Source organism: Cryptomeria japonica, chromosome 7 (assembly GCF_030272615.1).
Source record: "Cryptomeria japonica chromosome 7, Sugi_1.0, whole genome shotgun sequence".
Taxonomy (NCBI): domain Eukaryota; kingdom Viridiplantae; phylum Streptophyta; class Pinopsida; order Cupressales; family Cupressaceae; genus Cryptomeria; species Cryptomeria japonica.
Window position 1 is genome coordinate 424,068,731 of NC_081411.1, and position 20,045 is coordinate 424,088,775.

Here is a 20,045-nt window from a genome sequence, read left to right on the forward strand (position 1 = left end):
GAAGTACCAGACAAGGTGGCATCCCAGTCATTGTTCCTCCAATTAGATAGGTCCACATTAGCATGTCCAGATTCAATGTACCTGACTCATGGGAGATGGCACAAACTTCGATGTACCTACCCCGGTTCTCCATTGGTCGAATATTCCAGAGAAGACATGTGTCCAAATAATGCAATTATTTCATTGGCCAGAATTGAGTTTGTTGTAACAAACCCTAATTAGGGTTTTCATTGTAAAATCTCGGCCATCGATCTCAATTGATCTTAGCCATTGAATTGTATTGAGGGCACTATATAAGCCCTGGCTCCTCATTTGTAAAGAATGATAGTTAGTCAGTAGTTAGAAGGTGAATAGTTAGCTAATAGTGGATAGTCAGCAAATAGTATAGCAATTAGAGTAGAATAGAAAGAGAAGGCAAAGATTGTTCCCAAGATGTTGTTGTAAAAGGCTTGTAAAACTTCATTGAAGAAATGGTGAAATCTATGGGTCGATTCAACAATTTGCATGGTCTTTATACTTCTCAGATTTGATTTCATGTTATTAGATGAGTGGAAGAAATGTGTTTGATTGATGGTGAAATTTGTATATCCATACTACTAGCAGTTTGTTGATTGAAGACTTGCCTTGTGTAGTCAACTGGAATCATTCAGCTTAAGCTTAACTTCAATTGTCGCTTCTTCATTGATATGCATCAGCCTGATGGTGTCTATGCCTGTAGCGATGATCTGAACATCATAAAGCTTTCCTCGGAAGATCGCACTAACCTTGTGGAGATGGTCCTGGGATGTCAAGACAAGACTTAGTTAGAATTTCATCAAAGGTCATTCATTGTTCCTACATTCTTAGTGTCAGAATTAGATCCTTCCCTCGCCCTCATCCTTTTTTCCCTTTTTTCAAAAAAATCTAGGCTAGTGAAATCCTATGTTCCAGCAATGTTCAAAGCAAATCAGACTTTAGTCATCAAGTGTAAGTCCCCTTGTGATTCCAGCAAAATCACATCATACCACAAAGAGCTTATCTACGAGTAGAGAACCTACATACAAGAACCTTGGAGTTGCCTCGACTGATCCTTCGGCGAGATCTTCAGCAGTCGGGAAACTTTGCTCAAGAGAGGATAAGGTACCTTTAGGTATTTTATTCTGTGTTCGCATGTGCAGAAAAACCACATCAACAGGTAGCCATAGAAGACTGGAGTTATGTTGTGGATGGTGATGATTGGGCCAAATTCAATTATTCGCAGAGCTCATCAATCTGAAATTTTGATTCTTGAAGGGCCTTTTGAGTGCTCTCCAAAGAATCCTGGCTAACCTTAAGTACATCAGTAAGCTTATCTACTTGCTCTTCTTTCCCTTTCAGCACATAAAAATAGATCTCACCAAGCATGAAAAGGTGATCTCTATCAAAAAGTAGTTGTAGGTAATTGGTCTTCATTACCACTAACACTTCTCTAAGTACTTGTAAATCTAATAAAAGGTAAAGTTCACCACCAAGGTCAAGGTCCATGTGTATCCCTAAAGACCTCCAACAACGATTTTCCATCAACTTATGGGTGTCATCAAAATGTTTAATGGCTGCAATAATTTGGTCTTCATTTACCTTCAACTGTCCTACCAAATGATAGGAATCCTGAGACCTATCAGCCCTATCACTTTCATGCAACACTAAATCAGATTAGTTTTCAAGGTTAATATCAACACCATCAATGCTATTAATGCCATCCTTCATGCACAACTATGTAGGTGAAGTTAGAACAGCACTATGGTCAAAAGTAGGTCCATCCCAAATAGGACCCACATCATATGTAGGGACCATCTCACCCGAACTAAAACAAGCATCAACACTCACATAAGATGTGGAATCATCATCATTGGCTGATTAGAAAACATCTTCATATATGCAATCAATAGCCCATCATATGCACTAGTGTGATCAACCTCATAGGATAGCTCTACCTCCAAGCTTCCTACCAAGAAACTCGTGCAATCATTACCTAAAATAGCATCTTTCCCACAACTGAAAATTGCACTTTCAAGTGAAGGTTGCTCCTTGGATGTGACTGCAATAGATGACTGATTTCCTGATTCGGCAACCTTCATGACGGCATCTCCTTCAATCTTCATGTACTCTTCACCTAGAGCTTCAATAGGTGAACCTCCTACGTCCTTGTCCATATAGGGTTGAAGTGAACTTGTGGTTTTACTTTCTTTAGAGCATAGAATCCAATCTCCCATGCATGTTGACTGATTTTTATCTTCTCCAAGATCGCCTATAGGCTGCAAGTCACAAACAAGTGCTTCTTCTTCCTTCACTAAACCTTCTTCAAGGATAACTTCTAATTTTTCTATCATTATCCTAATGATGTACTTCACTATGCCCATTTTACCAAGTCACAAGGTGACAACCAAACTTAAGAAATCATCAAAGGAAACCAGTTTTTCAAACCACTCAAGCATGCTTTGGAACTCTTCAAAGAGTTGGATAGCTGACTGTTCATAACGCCTCTCGTTCTAATCTTCAACCCTGATAAAACCCATTATTGTAGCTCTGAATTTTATTCAATCTCCCAATAGGTTGGCAGGAACTTACACTCTGATACCACTGTAATATGCTACCCCAAATTGTCACCCAGCTTTTTTGCCCCTTCTTTACACTCCACTAGTAAGGAAGTTTAAACAATTTGCTTGTTATGATCTTGAGAGTACTTTTAGATGTAAAGACAATGATTTTGTTGTCTTGAGAGTTTAGGATGAAGATGTTTGCTAGTTGTCTCACATAAGTACAGAAAGAATAACACATATTGAACACACCCAAAATAGATTTACTTAATTAAATCCGAATGCATAAAATACAATAGAAGGCTCAAATTCTGACCTGGGTAATAGCATCAGCAGTCTAAAATAATTATTGCAGAATTAAGATATTGATACATTCAAAATTATTCTTTTGACAATTCAAAAAACACTTCCAGCAATGTCTTCTCTGCTATTAGAAATTTACATACTTAGTCTGGTGATTAATCCGAAAATTTCTTAATAGCAGACCACAAGAATATTTGGACCAAATTGCCAATACAAGAAACCTCTTCACTGCAAACTAAAGATGAATTTTTAAGCACTCAAAAAATAAACTCCCCAAAATGCATGAATGAACCCCTTAGTCTGATCTGCCTCCTCATGCCTCGATTCAAACCCACAAAAAACCAATAAATATGGGTTCAAACCCTAATCAATCTGCATTAAAGAATCTTTCAAAACACTTCTTTCAAAATAAGATTTGTCCACAAACTTCCCTTATTTTGTGCTCCAAACCCAAGCAGCTAGACCTACAAAAAATACAAGTCAACCTCTCTAGAGAGATTTCCAATTGAAACCACCAGCAATCTGATAATGAAGCGCAATGGTGAATTCTGGATGAATCCACACCAAAGATGGATTCGGATTTCCATGCAAACTACCGAGAAACCTCAAGGGTTTTCGGCCTCAAATTTCCTGCATTGAAAGCCAAGATCCCAAACTTCTCAAAGAGAAAAATTAAAAAACCAAGTATATCTCAAATGAGCTCCCAAGTCCCAAATGCCTTTTAATAATGTTTTCATCCCAACACACTTATTAGGGTTTGTACATTTTGAATTAAAAGTGACTTTTAATATTTTATAATATCCATGCCTCCCAAAGCACCATTAAAAGTTACTTTATAAAATAACTTTTATAAAGTCGCTTTATTAGTTTATTACATTAATTTATAAAATAACATTATAAAATCACTTTATCATATTAAATAACGTAAAGTTAAATATTTAATTTAACTCTATTATTCAAACATTATTTAATATAATATCCATAAAACTTCAGTCGCTGTGACGCTATCAACTTCTCCAAAATTGACTATCAGGGAATAGCCATGATACATACTGATCATCCTATGACTTACTATAAATAGTACATATGAACAAAGTGACCAAAAAGAGCTCTGGAAGGTACACACAAAAACCTACTGACTAAAGATGTTGCATGCTGAAGTTGGGAGGAGACTGAACTATGACCAACTGACAGAAATAGCAGTTACTATTTATAGTAACTGCTAAAAATACTAAGTCAGCCCAGACTCCCAACTGACCAAATGGTGTTGAAAATGACATTTACTAAAAATATTAAGTTTCAGACCGGTTGCCCAAATCACCCCAAAAACTGTCAGACAACTCCAAAACAATCTCTTAAGAAATTGGAACCCTCCAAGAACAGGCCAACTCTATCAGAATTGGAAGGCGTAAAAATGAGGACATTCATCCCCACTATTGATGCAATTAATCAAAACAAAAATGTTTTCACTGTATAAACATCTTTTTTAATGGTTTTTTGGTCCTTTTCTGATCATAAACTTCAGATAGAATGAACAAACAAATTCGCTATTTTAGGCATAAGGACCCATGGCTAAACCCCTTTTCTATTTACTTGACAAAAAAGAGTCTAATTTTTTTCATATTCTTGTATAGGACTTACTATGTATTTAAGTCTCACATCATTTTGCTCCACCAAAATAAATCCTTTTAGTAATGAAAGAAATTATATTAGTTTGCACCAATGACCAAAGCAAGAAATAGAACCATAAAGTACACTTTAACAATAGCAAGATCGAAAAAGTCAGCAACAAGCAAAAAAACATTACTAATTAACGAAAAAGATTGTAACTAATATCTATTGAGGCCAGACCAACTAATGAATAAATGGTACTTATAGGGTTGAAGTCTTAGGTATGATTCCGGACCGGCTTGCCCCACAAGCCCCATTGAGTTGAGGTAGACTTGCATGGGGCATTGCTTAGAACAGAACTGGAGGCCATACAAACCCCAAGTACCCTCAGCCAAAAAGTAAACAATACAAAAAAGCAAAAAGAGATGGTGTGCCCAAAACACCCTACACAACAATCAAAAGGAAGAAACAGCCAATGAAATTAAGAGGCTGATGAAAACCAAAGGCTGCATTTGCTACTGTACACAAGTATACTAAAACCTCTTTAAACAGCTCCAACTACTTCAGCAGCATTAAATAAAAAACTTATATCTCCAAATTCAATAGACAAAATGCAATTAATTTAAAGAATTTCAGAGAAAAAGAATAACTATTAAATCAGGTTTCTCTACTATTAAAGTGTAAAACTACCTGTAAATCTGCATTTTCTGAGAAGTGGTCAGTCTCAGTACGAGGGTAACTAATAAAACCCCACTGGTATAGCTCCTCTGCTACCTGTCAAGCAATTAAAACCATCACAAATAATCAAAATCATTCACAAGAATTATCAAGTACACATATGCCTTGAATTTGACAAAATAATATTCTCCACTAAAATGTAGAGCATATGAAACAACCACTATGCCCCACACAGACTACTTTTTATGTTTGAAAACAGAAGAAATTATGAATTCCCTTACCATCTCTAAACTTACTGCACATATGCATAAAACAATTCAACAATACATTAGTATGCATGGAATTACACCAAACACTTAAATTAGTCAAATTTTATATCTTACAAAATAGCTTTTTCTCTCCATCATTGATATTGTAAACTTGTACCATATTGATATAGAAAATCCATGAGAAATATAAGGGAGGACTTTAAAGTTTACAATATTCAACTAGTCTTGATTTCATAATTAAGTTTTAGGAGTGTGCTTATAGATCTGAAAAATCAATCTAAATCTACATTCACGAACAACTTGCCACAGGTGTAGGAGATGGATTTTGTGATCAAAAACAAATAAAACGGGCTGTGATGATGGTTGATGATGATCAGGGGTGGAATGGAACATCTCCAGGAGTCTTCAGTCAAATTTGGACACCTTAGAATGACCAGTAAACATGGTTAAGAAAAATCATCTCTTGCCACAAGTGGCAAAAGCACAATTAACTGAACAAAAAAGCCACGCAGATGTGTAATTGCACCCCTTGGCAGAACTAGTGAAATTGCACTGTACAAACAGAAAGAGGAATGCAAGTATTCAACATTTGATCTTCCAATGCATTGATTAGTTTCTCATTTTCCAAGCATGGGAAACTCAAAGGAGGCTCTATATTGCTTTCCCTGGTGGTATATTGTTTATAGTCTTAGGCAGAGTAGTGTTGCAATTGTGCTAGGAGCTTCAAACTTCTTGTGTAATTTCATGCATGTCGTGGAAGCCATTTAAATATCCATACTGAGCTGGGGATTTTCAATCAACATTGGGTTTTCTCCATGGTAAATTATGCTTCAGTTTGTTGTAGATGTTTTTTATTTTTTATTTGATTTGTGTATAATCCTTGTGCCTTCCTTGGTATGCATGTTTCATTGTGATTCCACAACTCAATGATGTGTCTAATGTGTTTTAAGGGTTTGTTAAGGTCATCTCAATGTATATATGTTTCTCATGACAGCATGAAGAATATACTCCCTGTTAACAGATAAAGTGATGTTTGTAATGTCCCACCCCAAGTGGAACACTAGGAACTGCCACTGAACAACCTTCTTGTTTGTTTAGATTATAAATACTATGTTTTTCTTTTAAGGTGTTCTTTCAGAGCTAGGTGAATCGCGATTTATCGCGAGTCAATAATGGCAACATTTAAATTGCCAAAAAAATTGTCACCGATTTTAAGGGAAAAATTGCACGGATTTTGAAAAAAAATTGTGAGGAAACCATGAAAAATCACGGTAAAAAAAGATACTTCATTTTTAAAGTAAAACCCTAAAATTTATTACGTTTCGACCCGCAAAAGAAAGTAGTTTTCGCGTGGGATAAAGGGCACACAAACACCAACGACGGGGAGAAAGGGCATGCAAAAGCTGGAAAAAGGAAAAGTTTGATTCAGTAAAACTAATTAACTAAGGCTTTAACTATTTGCGGCTTGGGACTTGAGCGATAGCTGCAGAATTATCGATGATTGCTATGTTCACTCTCTTGATATTTGATATTTAATTTAGGAGTCATAATAATAATTTCGCTATGCCTGATAGGTTCTCCTATATCATGCGATGAATGAATGAATGAGAGGCTATGCCTCTATTTGGAATATCAATTTGATTCAATGAGACAGAAGGAGCATAAGGATTCAATCAGATATAAGTAAGCCTAATTTATCTAGTTTCCAAGTCACATAGTATAGCTGGCACACTTTATGTAATATCCCTTTTTAAAGTTTTCCTTAATTTCTTTAAGCGTAATAAACTCTAGCTCAAGAAAAGTTGAATAATTAATTATGTATGAATTTAACATGAAAATGTAATTTATTAATTTATTAAATAATTTATATTTAATGTTCAGAATATATTTTAGAAAATGTAGAGCTTATCCTCTTAGTTCTGCTGTAAATTTATTCAAAGGTTGCACTTGTTTTTTGGTATATAATATGTATTTAACTCTAACTATGATTATATATGACGGAAATCAGTAATATGTTATTATGTTTTATAAATTTAGTGTATATAAGTGGTTTTTAATAAGATTTTAAGAAATTATATATTTTTAAATGTTCGATAAATTTGCCGATTTATTGCCGATTTTTTCCCAATTTTTTCCCAATTCCCGATTTTTTAAAAAATTTCGGCCAAAAGATTTATTGCCGATTGAGATATTTACATCTTTGGTGTATTCTATTTGGGTTTGGGTTTTGCAATGTTTGATGAAACAATGTGAAACCGAGCATATATTGCATATAACTCAAACTAATAATAAAACATGGATTTGTAATCTTGAAAGAGTAATTTTCAGATATACTTCAGTTTAGGAATATTACCAAATTCCCCAAGAAATTACAAAAAAGTATGATAAATAATGTTACTAACCCTTATAAGCATACCCGATAAGGTTGACCTTCGTAGGAATGAAGTATGGAGGAGTTGTAAAATATTTGCAAGTCTGATTTGTATTGCCAGCCAAGCTGGTTACTCAGAAAAAGAATTAAAATATTCCAACTTCTTCAAAACGGATATGAAAACTGTCCCAATCTGCTGGTGATGACTTGTATTAGCAGACCCAACATTTACGATGCAGATTAGTGTTCTTTCTTAGCTCCACACATCCTCAAGGAGGGTCGGCAACACAGGTAGACACCTCTCTCAGTAGTAGCAACAAAACTATCAAAATACTAACTCCGAACTCCTCTCCTAACTGCTGTAATCTATCAATAAAAGGCTGCTTTCTAGCTTACCAAAACTATATAGGAGAATAGTGATACCTATCCACTCTAAGCAACCCAAGAGGGGTCGGCCTAGCATAAAGGTAGGTCACTCAGAAATAATGTTAAAGATGCTCCAAACCCCTTCCAAAAACTGATACAAATACCTTCAAACTGCTGGAAATGGAGTTTCATACAAACCCCAATCTGAAAATGCATCAAAAGACTCTTTGTTCAGTTCCAACAAGCCAAATAGGGGGTAGCTAAACAAGCAAGCTCCTCTTTCAGATTTCTATCAGCAAATACCTCTTCCAAACCTGGTTTCTTTGTAGTCCAACTCAGATCCTTGAAGTAGAATCTCATTGCACACTCTTGGCTGATCTCTTGGGTTTCTTCCCAACACCCACTTTATGTTTTTAAATTGAGTTTTGCTTTTCTCTTTAATACTCCTTTTAATTTGAGATTATTTAAAACATTTAATTTGTCACTCAATTCCTTTTTCTCTCTCCTCAAGGGCATCCAAGATAAGTCACTTAATTTCACCCTTTTATCATTTTCAATGACTTTATTATAGCTTAATAATTTGGCTTTCCAAGACACCTTAAATATCTTTTATAATATTACAAATAACCATAAAATGAGTGAACTCCATTTTCTCTATCCTGGGACATCTAGCAAGGAAGCACCTCGCTCTCTCTAGACTCATGTATGCCTTTTAAGGAGATATTCTAGGGTTTAATGCAGTTTTAGACTAGCAACTTGGACATAACAATACCATCAACTAATTCAACCCATGTTTACTCTAAAGTGCCCTTTGAAATAGGAGAAAATCACCAATCCGGTGTCCTCTACCCATCCTTATCAATTTAAGAGGACTTCGTTAATAGACTGATCTTGATCTGTTGACTCTGGCTAGGAAGGGGACATTACATGTTTGCTGCAAAGTTTGCAAGTACATGTCATCCACAAGATTGAGCAGAGACAAGAATTTTCTAACGTTGAGCCTAAGATTGGAACAAGAGAGTGGTTAAGGACAGCAAGAATGGCAAGGGAAGATGATAGAGAAATGAGATTCCAGAAACTTGAAGAGGGTGTTGCGTGAATTCTTAGCATAGAGGATAAGGAGGATCAATTGAAAAGCATGATGTTGGTCCTCATCTCTAAGTTAGGAATTCCAAAAGAGAACATGGAAGAACTCAAAAGAAGAGAGATGTAGCAAAGTTCTTCTAAGAGAAGATTGTTCATGGTAGAGGAAAAAATAGATATACAACCTATGATGATGAAATTAGCATCGAGAAGTTGGTCCAATAGGTGTCTCTAATGGAGTTGTACTTTAATCTTCATCAACTATCTCCTCGCCAACAAATTTATGATTCAATGTTGAAGGTTTTCAAGCATACTCTTACTTGGTATGAGAGCTATGCTTACTCCTTGGAGGTTCAAAAAATGTACCACTTGCAAGGTGGGAAGACTTCAAGAGGCTACTACGTAAGCAATTTTATTCTATATGAAATGAAAAGAAGCAGGTGATGCAAGGGCTTAAGACACAGGCAAGCGCCAAATCATGCAAGCTTACATGAGTGAGTTTAGAAAGAGAGCAGTCAAAATGAGTAAGGATTTAATAGACCAAGAAGTTATCATGAAATACATCAAAGCAAGGTTCTTCTAAGGAAAGATTCTTCAAGGCAAAGTCATAAATAGATATGCAACCCTTTGATGCTGAAATTAGTTAAGAAGTTAAACCAATAGGTGTCCCAAATGGAGGTTTACTTCTATCTTCATCAACCAAATTTCTTATTCAATGTTAAACCTTTTTAGGCATGCTCTTACTTGGTATGAGAGCTATGATTACTCCTTGGCGGTTTAAAATATTGCACCACTTGCAAGGTGGAAGACTTCAATAGGATACTATGCAAGCAATTTTATCCAATATGCCATGAACCGAAGTAGGTGAAACTTTTAGGATTCTTTCTGAAACTGCCACTTTGATGACCCAAGATGTCCTTTGGGTCAACTAGGCAGACTCCAAAGGCATGAGCAACGGCATGTCATCATTTTTTCCTATTCATCTAGTCGTCTTCTCAGTCTTAACTTTGAAGCTGAATCATTTCATAAGCTCTAACCCCCTCACTCCCCTCTCCCACCAAATCCATCACAATGTTGACAACAATGGAAATATCTACCATTCATCTCTACTCAAACTCAAAGCCCATTTCATGCCTTCTGAAAAAGTTGAAAAACTGAGGAAAATACCAATCTAATGCAGATATGAAAACTAAACTCCAATGCTACAAAAGCAGCACATTTCTAAAAACCTTCACAGTCCAAGGAGTCCTCTATTCACATTTAACTTTGAGTTCTGTGATTGAAGTATGGAATTCAAAGTTAAATGTTAAAATCCTAAGTTCAAATAAGGAATTCCAAAATTAAAATAAAAAATCCAAGGTTGGAACATGGATTGTCACACTCAAGTCTGAATTTTCCTTAGAACTTCATGGAAAATCCTTGATCACCTTGCATTAGCGCCTAGGAGTCCGGAACTGCTCCTCAAACCCACTCACTTATCCATGCAGAAGGTGAATTTGCACTTGTAAAATCTTTGACCAAATGTAGATTGCTCACTATAGTCCGGAACTAATCTTTGTCTACATCTCATTTGCGCCCTCTAGTTCAGAACTACATGCTTGATGCGCAAATCCTTGGCAACCCATGTTTAGCGCCCTCTAGTTCGGAACAAATCCTTGACAACCCATGTTTACCGACCTCTATTCTGGAACACCCCTTCAAACATGCCCTAGTTATCCTTGATCACATGTCAATCCCACTAGGGTACAGTTAAGCTGGCTGACCTCATCAGAGATGAGGAAATTTTGAAATTTTCAAAAGAATTAAAGGGGTTATACTTGGCCAATTAGACATGAGGTTGATTCAAATATGAAAAAACAAATAAAATCTTGCTTAAGTCAGCTTTTATCAAAGCAATTTGCCATTTTTTAATGTGGACCATATACATATGAGAGATTAGAACATCACTTCCACCATCATACAAACACATTGAAAGTGAATAAAGGCAGAAAATTTGCTGGGAATCCCTGTCTAAATCAGAAAATTTGCATGGATAAATGAGCAAGTAAATTGCATGCTGGGAAATAGAGTGCTCCATCGTTTATTTATATGCATTCAAGTCAAATGATGAAAACCTATCAAAAGAGGCTGACCAGAATGAAATCCATGAAATTCACCCTCAAAAAATTCAATTTTAAACAGTGAAAGGGTTAAAATTGAGAGGGCTGACCTAGGTTTTCCTCCAAAGTTTCAAAACAAATTTTGAAACTCAAAACAATGCAAATACAAGTTTGGCTGACTTCTTTCCAATGAGTTATTTTTTATATTAAAATAGTTCAGAACATATACATCATAACCATTCCAAAGATGTCATTAGACTGGTGTCCTACATTTTACATGTATTTTACTATCTAAAGTACCATTTTTACATGTATATCAAAAAGGTCATAGCCCTATGTCAGATCACTTGGTTTTACATTATGAACAATATATAAGAGGATTTGTACAGCAAAATTGCCTCCTGTGTCAGTATACATATAGCAAAAAGAACCAAACTGTTCAATGAGCTCCTAAAACTTTCTCCCCAGTCCTAGGAGAAGGATCATCTGGATCTTCAATCTTGAGTCTCTACATATACTGTGCCAATGCTTCAATCTCCTTCGGGTGTAGCATATCCATATGTTTCTTGAAGTATTGAACAGATTGGATATCTTCCTTGCAAATCTGAAGAACACCCTCCCAGACAAAATCATGAACTTGTCTTTAGAGATCTCCAAAATAGCAAAAACCTGAGACATAATGTAAAAGTGTGTGAGTTTACTATTAAACCCAATAAGCCTCCTGCTCTTGTTTTGGAAAACCTCTCCATTTATTTCTTTCTAGATAAACCACAGGACTTCACAAGACAAAACAGACCAGAACCGGTTCAACCTAAGATCAAAAGACTCCACAAACCCAGCAAGGATTTCACTCCAAGAAGGACCAGGCCTATGGTTCCAGACAATAGGAGAGCCAAGGAAGATGGACCACACCACGGGCAAAATCACATTCAAAAAACAAATGTTCAAAAGACTCCTAGACATTACACACTCCACACCTAATAAGTTTAGGACCCTCAGCAGATAAAAAAGAACCAACAGCTATCTTTTTCAAAAGAAGAAGCCATCTAAAACAAGATTTCTTGGGATCAATGGGGGAATGCCAAAAAAAATCAAAAACAAATTGCCACCTGGACTTGGGCCAATCAAGACCCCAACACTGATTAACTCGAGTGAAGATTGAGTAGTCATCCTTCAACATCATGTAAATCTGCTAAGTAGAAATGTCCAAAAAAGAAGAGCCATCCAGCCATTTTAGTTGCTTCAAAAAGAAGTCAGTATCCAAAATCTTACCAGGGAAGAAACAATCGGTAGCCTTACCAATAAGAGAGTATGTTTTCTTTTGTGAGGGAGGAATCCCATATTTTGAGCTGATCTCAGTCCAAGACCCAAGCCGATTGTCAAACAGTACATTACCGATTAGAGAAATACTTTTTTCATTCCAGATCTTAGCGGAGCATCTTTGAGTCAGAACAAGAGGTTTGTTATTTAAGTTCACCCCCCACCAAATAGATGTATCCATAACAACATATGAAGGAGAATTGCTTGTAACATCCTTAGAAGGGAGTAAACTCCTTACCTATGACCATGCCTTCCATAATGAAGCAAATTAGAACCAAACACCTTCATGTTAAAGGCCCCAAATACAATATCACATAAAGGGATATTCTTCCACTTTTTGCCCTTTTTTATAACTAACCTTTCAATATTATTTCTGATCAGCACCTTCCATGGTTCATTACCATACAAAGCTTTGACAATCCATTTGGAGGCTAAGGCAATGCCATGGGCCCTGATATCTTTGATACCCAATCCACCCATAATCCTTGGTCTGCAACACCAATTCCAATTCACACAATGTCTCTTATTATGACCCATCCCATCAGACCATAGAAAGTCCCCCATGATCTTCTCAAGCTTGTTGGTTTGATAGTTAGCAAACACCCATGCAGAGGCACAGTAAATATGATGAGAGGAAAGAACCTTTTGCACAATTTGCACTCTTCCACCCAAGGAGAGAAGGTGGGTCTTCCATTTTAAATGCTTCCTCTCAATTTTAGAATATAACCAATGCCACATATCTTGAGTAGAAGGGTTAATAGCAAAGGGAATACCAAGATACCTTACAATAGAATTCGGACCAGCCCACTACCAACCTTTGCAAGAGACCCAACTTGGAGGAACATCAGACCAACCAAGCACTATAGATTTGTGAGGAGATACCTTTACTCCAAAGGCCAAGCAGAAAAACTATAGTCTATTCACAGCATATCAAAGTTTTCCTCATTCAAAACCAAAAATAAAGCAGTATCATCAGCAAATTGGGCATTGATCAAATCATCAGCATTAGGTAAAGTAAGCCCTTGATAGAAGGACCAAGTGTAGGAGCCCTCCGAATGTAAAAAAGAGCATCAGCAGCAATGACAAACAAGGCCGGGGCAATGGGGCAACCTTGCCTGATAGACCTCCTTAGAGGGATAGGTTCAGAGAATTCACCATTAACCTCAACAACTGTGGACGAGTCCTTAAAAAGAATATCAATCCATCTACAGAATTAGGAAGGAAACCCAAAAGCTTGCAACATTCCTCTAATGAAGGGCCACTCAATTCTGTCATATGCTTTCTCAAAGTCCAAAAGAATCATTGCAACATTCCGGTTATCAGCTTTAGCCCAATGCATTGCCTCCCAACTAGTAACCAAGTTTTCCATAATATATCTACATTTAATGAATCCAGTCTGAGTGGCAGAGATGAAGTTGTTAAATAACCCACCAATCCTCGTTGCTAATACTTTTGTAACAATTTTGTAGGAGATTCAGTAGGGTAATAGGTCTCCAGTTTTTAACCAAAGTCTTATCCCCACCTTTAGGTAACAATTTGATGACACCTCTATTGATGTTTTCTCCAAGAGATCCCTGATTAAATACATCTTCATACGGGGGAAATAGTTCCAAGCTTATCCATTCCGAGTGCATCTTATAGAATTCAGCAGGTAACCCATCTAACCCTGGGGACTTACCATTGGCCAGTGAACTGATAGCACCCTTAATCTCCTCCAGTGAGATCTTATGGCCAAGAGCCTTAGCCTCCTCACAGGAAATTTTGTTAGGGATTAACAACAAGCATTTCTCAAGAGCCTCCTGATTCATAACACCATGTTTAGAAGAAAAGAGGCCACTGTAGAAACTGAAGAAAGCCTCCTTAATGGACACCGGATCATTGGTGATAGAGTTGTTGACTTGAATATCTTCAATAAGTTCCCTTCTATTCTTGTCTCTAATAAGATTGAACAAGTAGTTGGTTCCCTTGTCACCACCTTTAAGCCAATTCATTTTAGCTCTTACCTTTTGCCCTTGGATCTTGAAGTGTTGCAATTTCCTTAGGAGATTTATGACCGAAGATAACTCTCCCTCTAGGATCAGGTCATGTCCCTTACTCTGAAGCTCGTTCTCAATACCATTGAGCCTAATCTAAAGATAAGATTCCTCCCTAGACCTGTCCATAGTACATTTCTTACCAATGATCTGGAACATTTTCCTCCAAGTAACAGTAAGAGCCTCCCGTTGCTCCCTAGGTCTGAGATTAGGAATACAAAACTTGGTCAATTGGGAGACCATCTTAATAGCATCACTAGTGTCCTCATCATTAAGCAAAGAGACATTAAGTTTAAATCCATTCTCCCTTTTAGGCAGGATTACAGAGGAGGGATCAAGGTCCAGATTAACAATGACAGAGATAGGAGAATGATCTGAGATACTAGCAGAAGAAACACAATAGGGGCATTCCCCCCCTGTGAGGAGAAAGAAAAAAGTGAAGCATTTGCATAGCATCTATCCAATCTACAGTACATTCTCTACTTACCACTTTGATTATTGCACCATGTGAACCAAATACCAAAAAAGGAGCCCTTTTTCTTCTCCAGGGGATCTACCAGATTAAATCTCCTCTTGAACTTAGCCCAGAAGAAATGTTCATTACCCTTCCAACAATGCTTATTGCCACCAATTTTGTCCTCACCATGTTCTATCATGTTAAAATCACCCACAAAACTCCAATGGGCATTCGGGAGACCGGTTGTCAACCAATCCCAAAAACTAGCTCTATCTCTGTAATAATCATTAGCAGCATATATATTGCAAATACCAAAGACACAGTCTTTCTCTTTAAAAGTGACCCACAGAGCCCTTTGGCAAGGGGAGACACCATTAGCAATGATCTTATCTGCCCACTTAGGACCAACCAAAATGGCAGTACCACCTTTACCCCTATCATGATTGGAGTGGAACTCTATGGCCTGAGCCCACAAAAATTTCAACATAGTATAAGCATGGAACCCAAACACTTTGATTTCTTGTTGGCAAATAATGTCTTTTTCCTTGATATTGTTACACCATTTCCTAACCACATATTTTCTATCAGACATCTCCAAGCCCCTAACATTCCAGCTATGTATGTGCATCATCATAATTTATTTGGTGGAGGGTTTTTAATTCTTGTACAGCCTATTAAAACATTCTGGCACTTCATTGCCTTTTTTACTATTGTCGTTAGAGAGAGATTGTCTATCAGATGTTTTCCTTTTCTTTCTAGCCTTTTTACTAACAACCTCTATAAACTGCTCAAAATTACTGATAGCCATACCATCAGCACCAAAGGGCACAATTTGTTTATTAGAAGATACATCCGCCATGGAGTTCATGATACCAGGTAAGGAGTTACTCATATTCAATTCAGATGGGACTTGGAAGGCATTCCTTATTAAACCAGCTTTCTCCTTAATACTTGCAAGGGCAAGTTGTTGAGCATTCAGTCTGGGGTGGGGGGAGACATTAACAACCTTCACTTGATCACAATTAGGAAGATTAACCTGTACTGAGTGACACCCGACAACAATGTTGGAGGGAGCATCCATGACAAAGGCTTGGACAACCTCGTACTCATCCTCAAACAGAGGATTGGAGAGACTAACAAATTTGTTGCCATTACTATCATCAGTCGGGCAATCAAGGCCCGAATCGACCTTCTCAACGCCACTGTCAGATGGGATATCCACTGGTAAATTATTACCTTCTTTAGTTTTATTAACAGAGTTAAGCATTTTACTAGTATCACTTCTCAAATTGCCTTTAAAAGCAATGTTAAAATTAGCATTGTGAGAATTTTTCAGAGAAGGGCAATCTTTCTTCATATGCCCATTAATTTTGCAGAAGAAACAGGCCCCCAAATTGCCCAACAAGGACAATTCCCAAGCAAAGCTCTCATCTTCAAAATCAAGAGAGATAATGTCGGGAAAGACAACCTCGGGATCAAGCGCTACAAGAGCCCTAGCATTCAAGTGAGGGAGAGTGGTTCTCGATTCCTCAACTTGCAGAACCAAACCCAACGGTTTCCGAATCTGAGTAATGAATGGCCAAAATTTGGGCTGAAGGTTCTTAATTTCAACCCAATTAGGGGAGGAACGGGCAATAACCTTCTCGACATTCCCTTTGGGGTACCAAGAAAATGCCCTAAACAAGGAGTGCCCAACATTCCAAAAAAAATTCTTCAGAACCCTATCTTGCATATTATGAGATTTCAAAAAAATCACAAATAAACCCTTCTGAATCATTCTGCAAAAATTAACATGAATAGCTAACTTCTTGCCCCAAACATTTGCAATCCAGTCATCAAAAAATTTCCGCGAAGGCAAAGACTCTCTATCCTTGCATACAACGAAAAATTGCAATATTTTTTAAGCACGACTGCTCAGATCTAATGGCTTTAATCATATCTTCATTTGGCGACAAGGAAAGAGTCTTCAACTCGAGAGGACGAGACTTACCATTTCCTCCCCCTCCGAGGTTGTCGATCGCGCTGCCTCCACTAGTTCTGAGTCTATCTCCATCGGTTGAGGACCCTCTCGGACCGTTCTCTGTATCCATGTGCTCCTACCTGCAAAATGTTCCATCGAAGTTGAAAGAAGGAGGGCAAAGCGTGGCCGATTTCTCTGAGACCACTGCTTTGTATGAGAGCTTTTCATGCTTGCCCTTCTGCGAATTAACAACCTCATTCTCTAAACCCCCACTAGTATTAATGATATGCTCCTCATCATTCTTGCAACTGGACTCGCCATCATTCACACTACATCCACCTTCGCACGAGCGGCCCCAAGGAAGGGGCACGACTGTCTACCTACGCCCAGGAGCAATCTGTTAAAAAAAACATGCAGAGGGAAAAAAGACCATAGAAACAAGGAAGCGAATGTTAAGGAATTTAGATCAGAGATAGAGAATACAATAGTCTGGTAATATGTAGTGAGGATAGACTTTAATAAGATCACTGCAATGAATATGTTTTACCTCTGATGTGTATATATATATAACTCTAACTATTAATCTTCTATGATAATATCGACAGCTTGTTGGTTCGTGAAACTACCATGGTTATTGGTTTTAGTTCAGAACAAGTATCGATGCCTATAAATAAAAGGATGAAGAGTCATGTCCACGTAGGGGCACGTATTATGCCACGTAGAGTCATGACCCTTCGTTCAATGTCGTTATATATTACTTGCTTCAATCCGAATGAAGCTATATCCTTAACACTCCCTCTTAGCAAAAGAGGATTGAATTTCATAATTAAGTTTTAAGGAACATTCTAGATATACACATTCATTTGACATGATCATTCACTCAGTAACACTTACTAGTGAAATACTTCATATCTCATAGAGATGTGGATTATCTGATATCCGGCACTCTAGGACAACAACTACTTGAAGTCTTATCAGATTACAACCTTGATTCTAGTGACAATTGTAACATTGTCATTATCACAAGTGAAATAATTTTAGTATCATGATATCCGGCACATTCTGGGACAGCAAATTAATGTAGTCAATCATGATATGATTGTTATCATAATTTCCGACATATTTTGAAACAATCATTTAATGATAACAATTCAATAACTCATCATAGCAAATTTAGTATCAAGATTTTCCGCACATTCCGAGACAGTAACTTAATGTAGTCAATCTTGATAACAAATCAGGCTATTGTGAAAGTCGTTAGCTTACAATAGCGAACTTACACTTACATCACATGAAAGATCGTCACCTTCCATGACATAACACATACATGCAATATTGCATTCAAGATATTCATGAATATATCAATTACATATGATTAAGATTAATATTAGAAATTTCCATTATAATTTAGTCATACCAAGTTTACCTCTAAAGTACTCCACTTTCAACTTTGCAAGAGGTTTGGTGAATATGTCAGCACTTTGCTCTTCAGTGCTGATGTAAGTCAATTTGATGACATCTCTGTCTACCATATTTCTTATGTAATGGTATGGGATTTCTATATGCTTGGATCAATAATGAAAAACTAGATTTACAAAAAGTTTGATGGAGCTTTGATTATCACAGTGAATCACAGTGGGGTTTAGGGGCTTCCCAAATAGTCCAACTAGCAATTTCCTTAACCATACTGCCTCACGTACTCCCATGGAGGCAACCATATATTCGGCTTCAGTGGAACTCTAAGCAACTGCTGACTGTTTTCTGCTAAACCAGGATATCATAGCTGATCCAAGACTAAAGCAACACCCCGTTGTACTTTTATGATCAATGGAACTTCCTGCCCAGTTGGAATCAGAATACCCTTGGAGTTGTATCTCAACATTTTTATACTTCAGGCCAAGTCCAATAGTGCCACGCAAGTATCTCAGAATATGCTTAGCAACCATTAGGTGAATCTTCTTAGGTTCGCACATGAAATGAGTTAACACATTGGTAGTGTAACAAATATTAGGGCGAGTGTTTACCAGGTACATAAGAGATCCAATAACTTGTCTATAGTATGTAGGATCTATAGGTTCTAAGTCTGCTGCTTCACTTTTGAGCTTATGAAGATTTGTTTCCATTGGAATGGATAGAGGCTTACAATCTATCGTACCAAATTTGGTCAGGATATCAGTGGTGTATTTTCCTTGATTTAGGAAAATATAATTCTCTTTTTGCCATACTTCTAGGCCCAGAAAATAGTGCAGTAGACCTAGATCCTTCATATCAAATTCAGCCACAAGAACTTGTTTGCATTTTGCAATGAGGTGATCTTCTCCTGTTATCAACAAGTCATCAACATAGAGAACAAGTATTAACATGTCACCATCCGATATTTTGAAGTATATGTTAGAGTCTGCTTCATTTTTGGAATATCCTAGTTTGAATAGATAACTATCTATCCTTCTGTACCATGCCTTGGGAGCTTGCTTAAGGCCATAGAGAGCTTTTTTTAGTCTACACACAAAGATTTCTATCATGTGTAGCAAAGCCTTCAGGTTGTTCTATATATACTTCTTCCTCAATAACACCATTCAAAAATCCGGTCTTCACGTCCATTTGGTGGATCTTCCACCCTTTGGAAGCCACAATGGCAATAATGGTTCGTACAGAAGTATATCGGGCCACTGGAGCAAATGTCTCTTCGTAATCAATTCCAGCCTTTTGAGAGAACCCCCTGGCAACGAATCTGGCTTTGTGTTTTTCAATACTACCATCTCGTGCATATTTGATTTTGAATAACCACTTTGATGAGACAACTGATTTGTCTTTTGGTCTAGGTACAATGTCCCAGACATCATTTTTTAAGATAGATTGGTATTCCTCAATCATTGCATCTTTCCAAGCTTGACATGTTAAAGCCTCTTCAACATTTGATGGTTCAGATTTTGTAAGTTC

At 37.1% G+C, this 20,045-nt stretch overlaps 1 protein-coding gene across 5 annotated transcripts in view; it reads right to left on the minus strand.

Annotated features, from left to right (window-relative positions):
* The window catches only part of LOC131065617 (DNA topoisomerase 3-alpha), a 242,746-nt gene that overhangs the window by 192,784 nt on the left and 29,917 nt on the right, over window positions 1-20,045 (minus strand). For all 5 annotated transcript variants that reach the window (XR_009111439.2, XR_009111440.2, XM_058000180.2 and 2 more), the window contains one exon: window positions 5,160-5,243. Coding sequence is in view for 3 of the 5 variants with exons in the window: in XM_058000180.2 (XP_057856163.2) it covers window positions 5,160-5,243 (84 nt within the window). In the remaining 2 variants the exon portion in view is untranslated. The remainder of the gene's footprint in view (window positions 1-5,159; window positions 5,244-20,045) is intronic.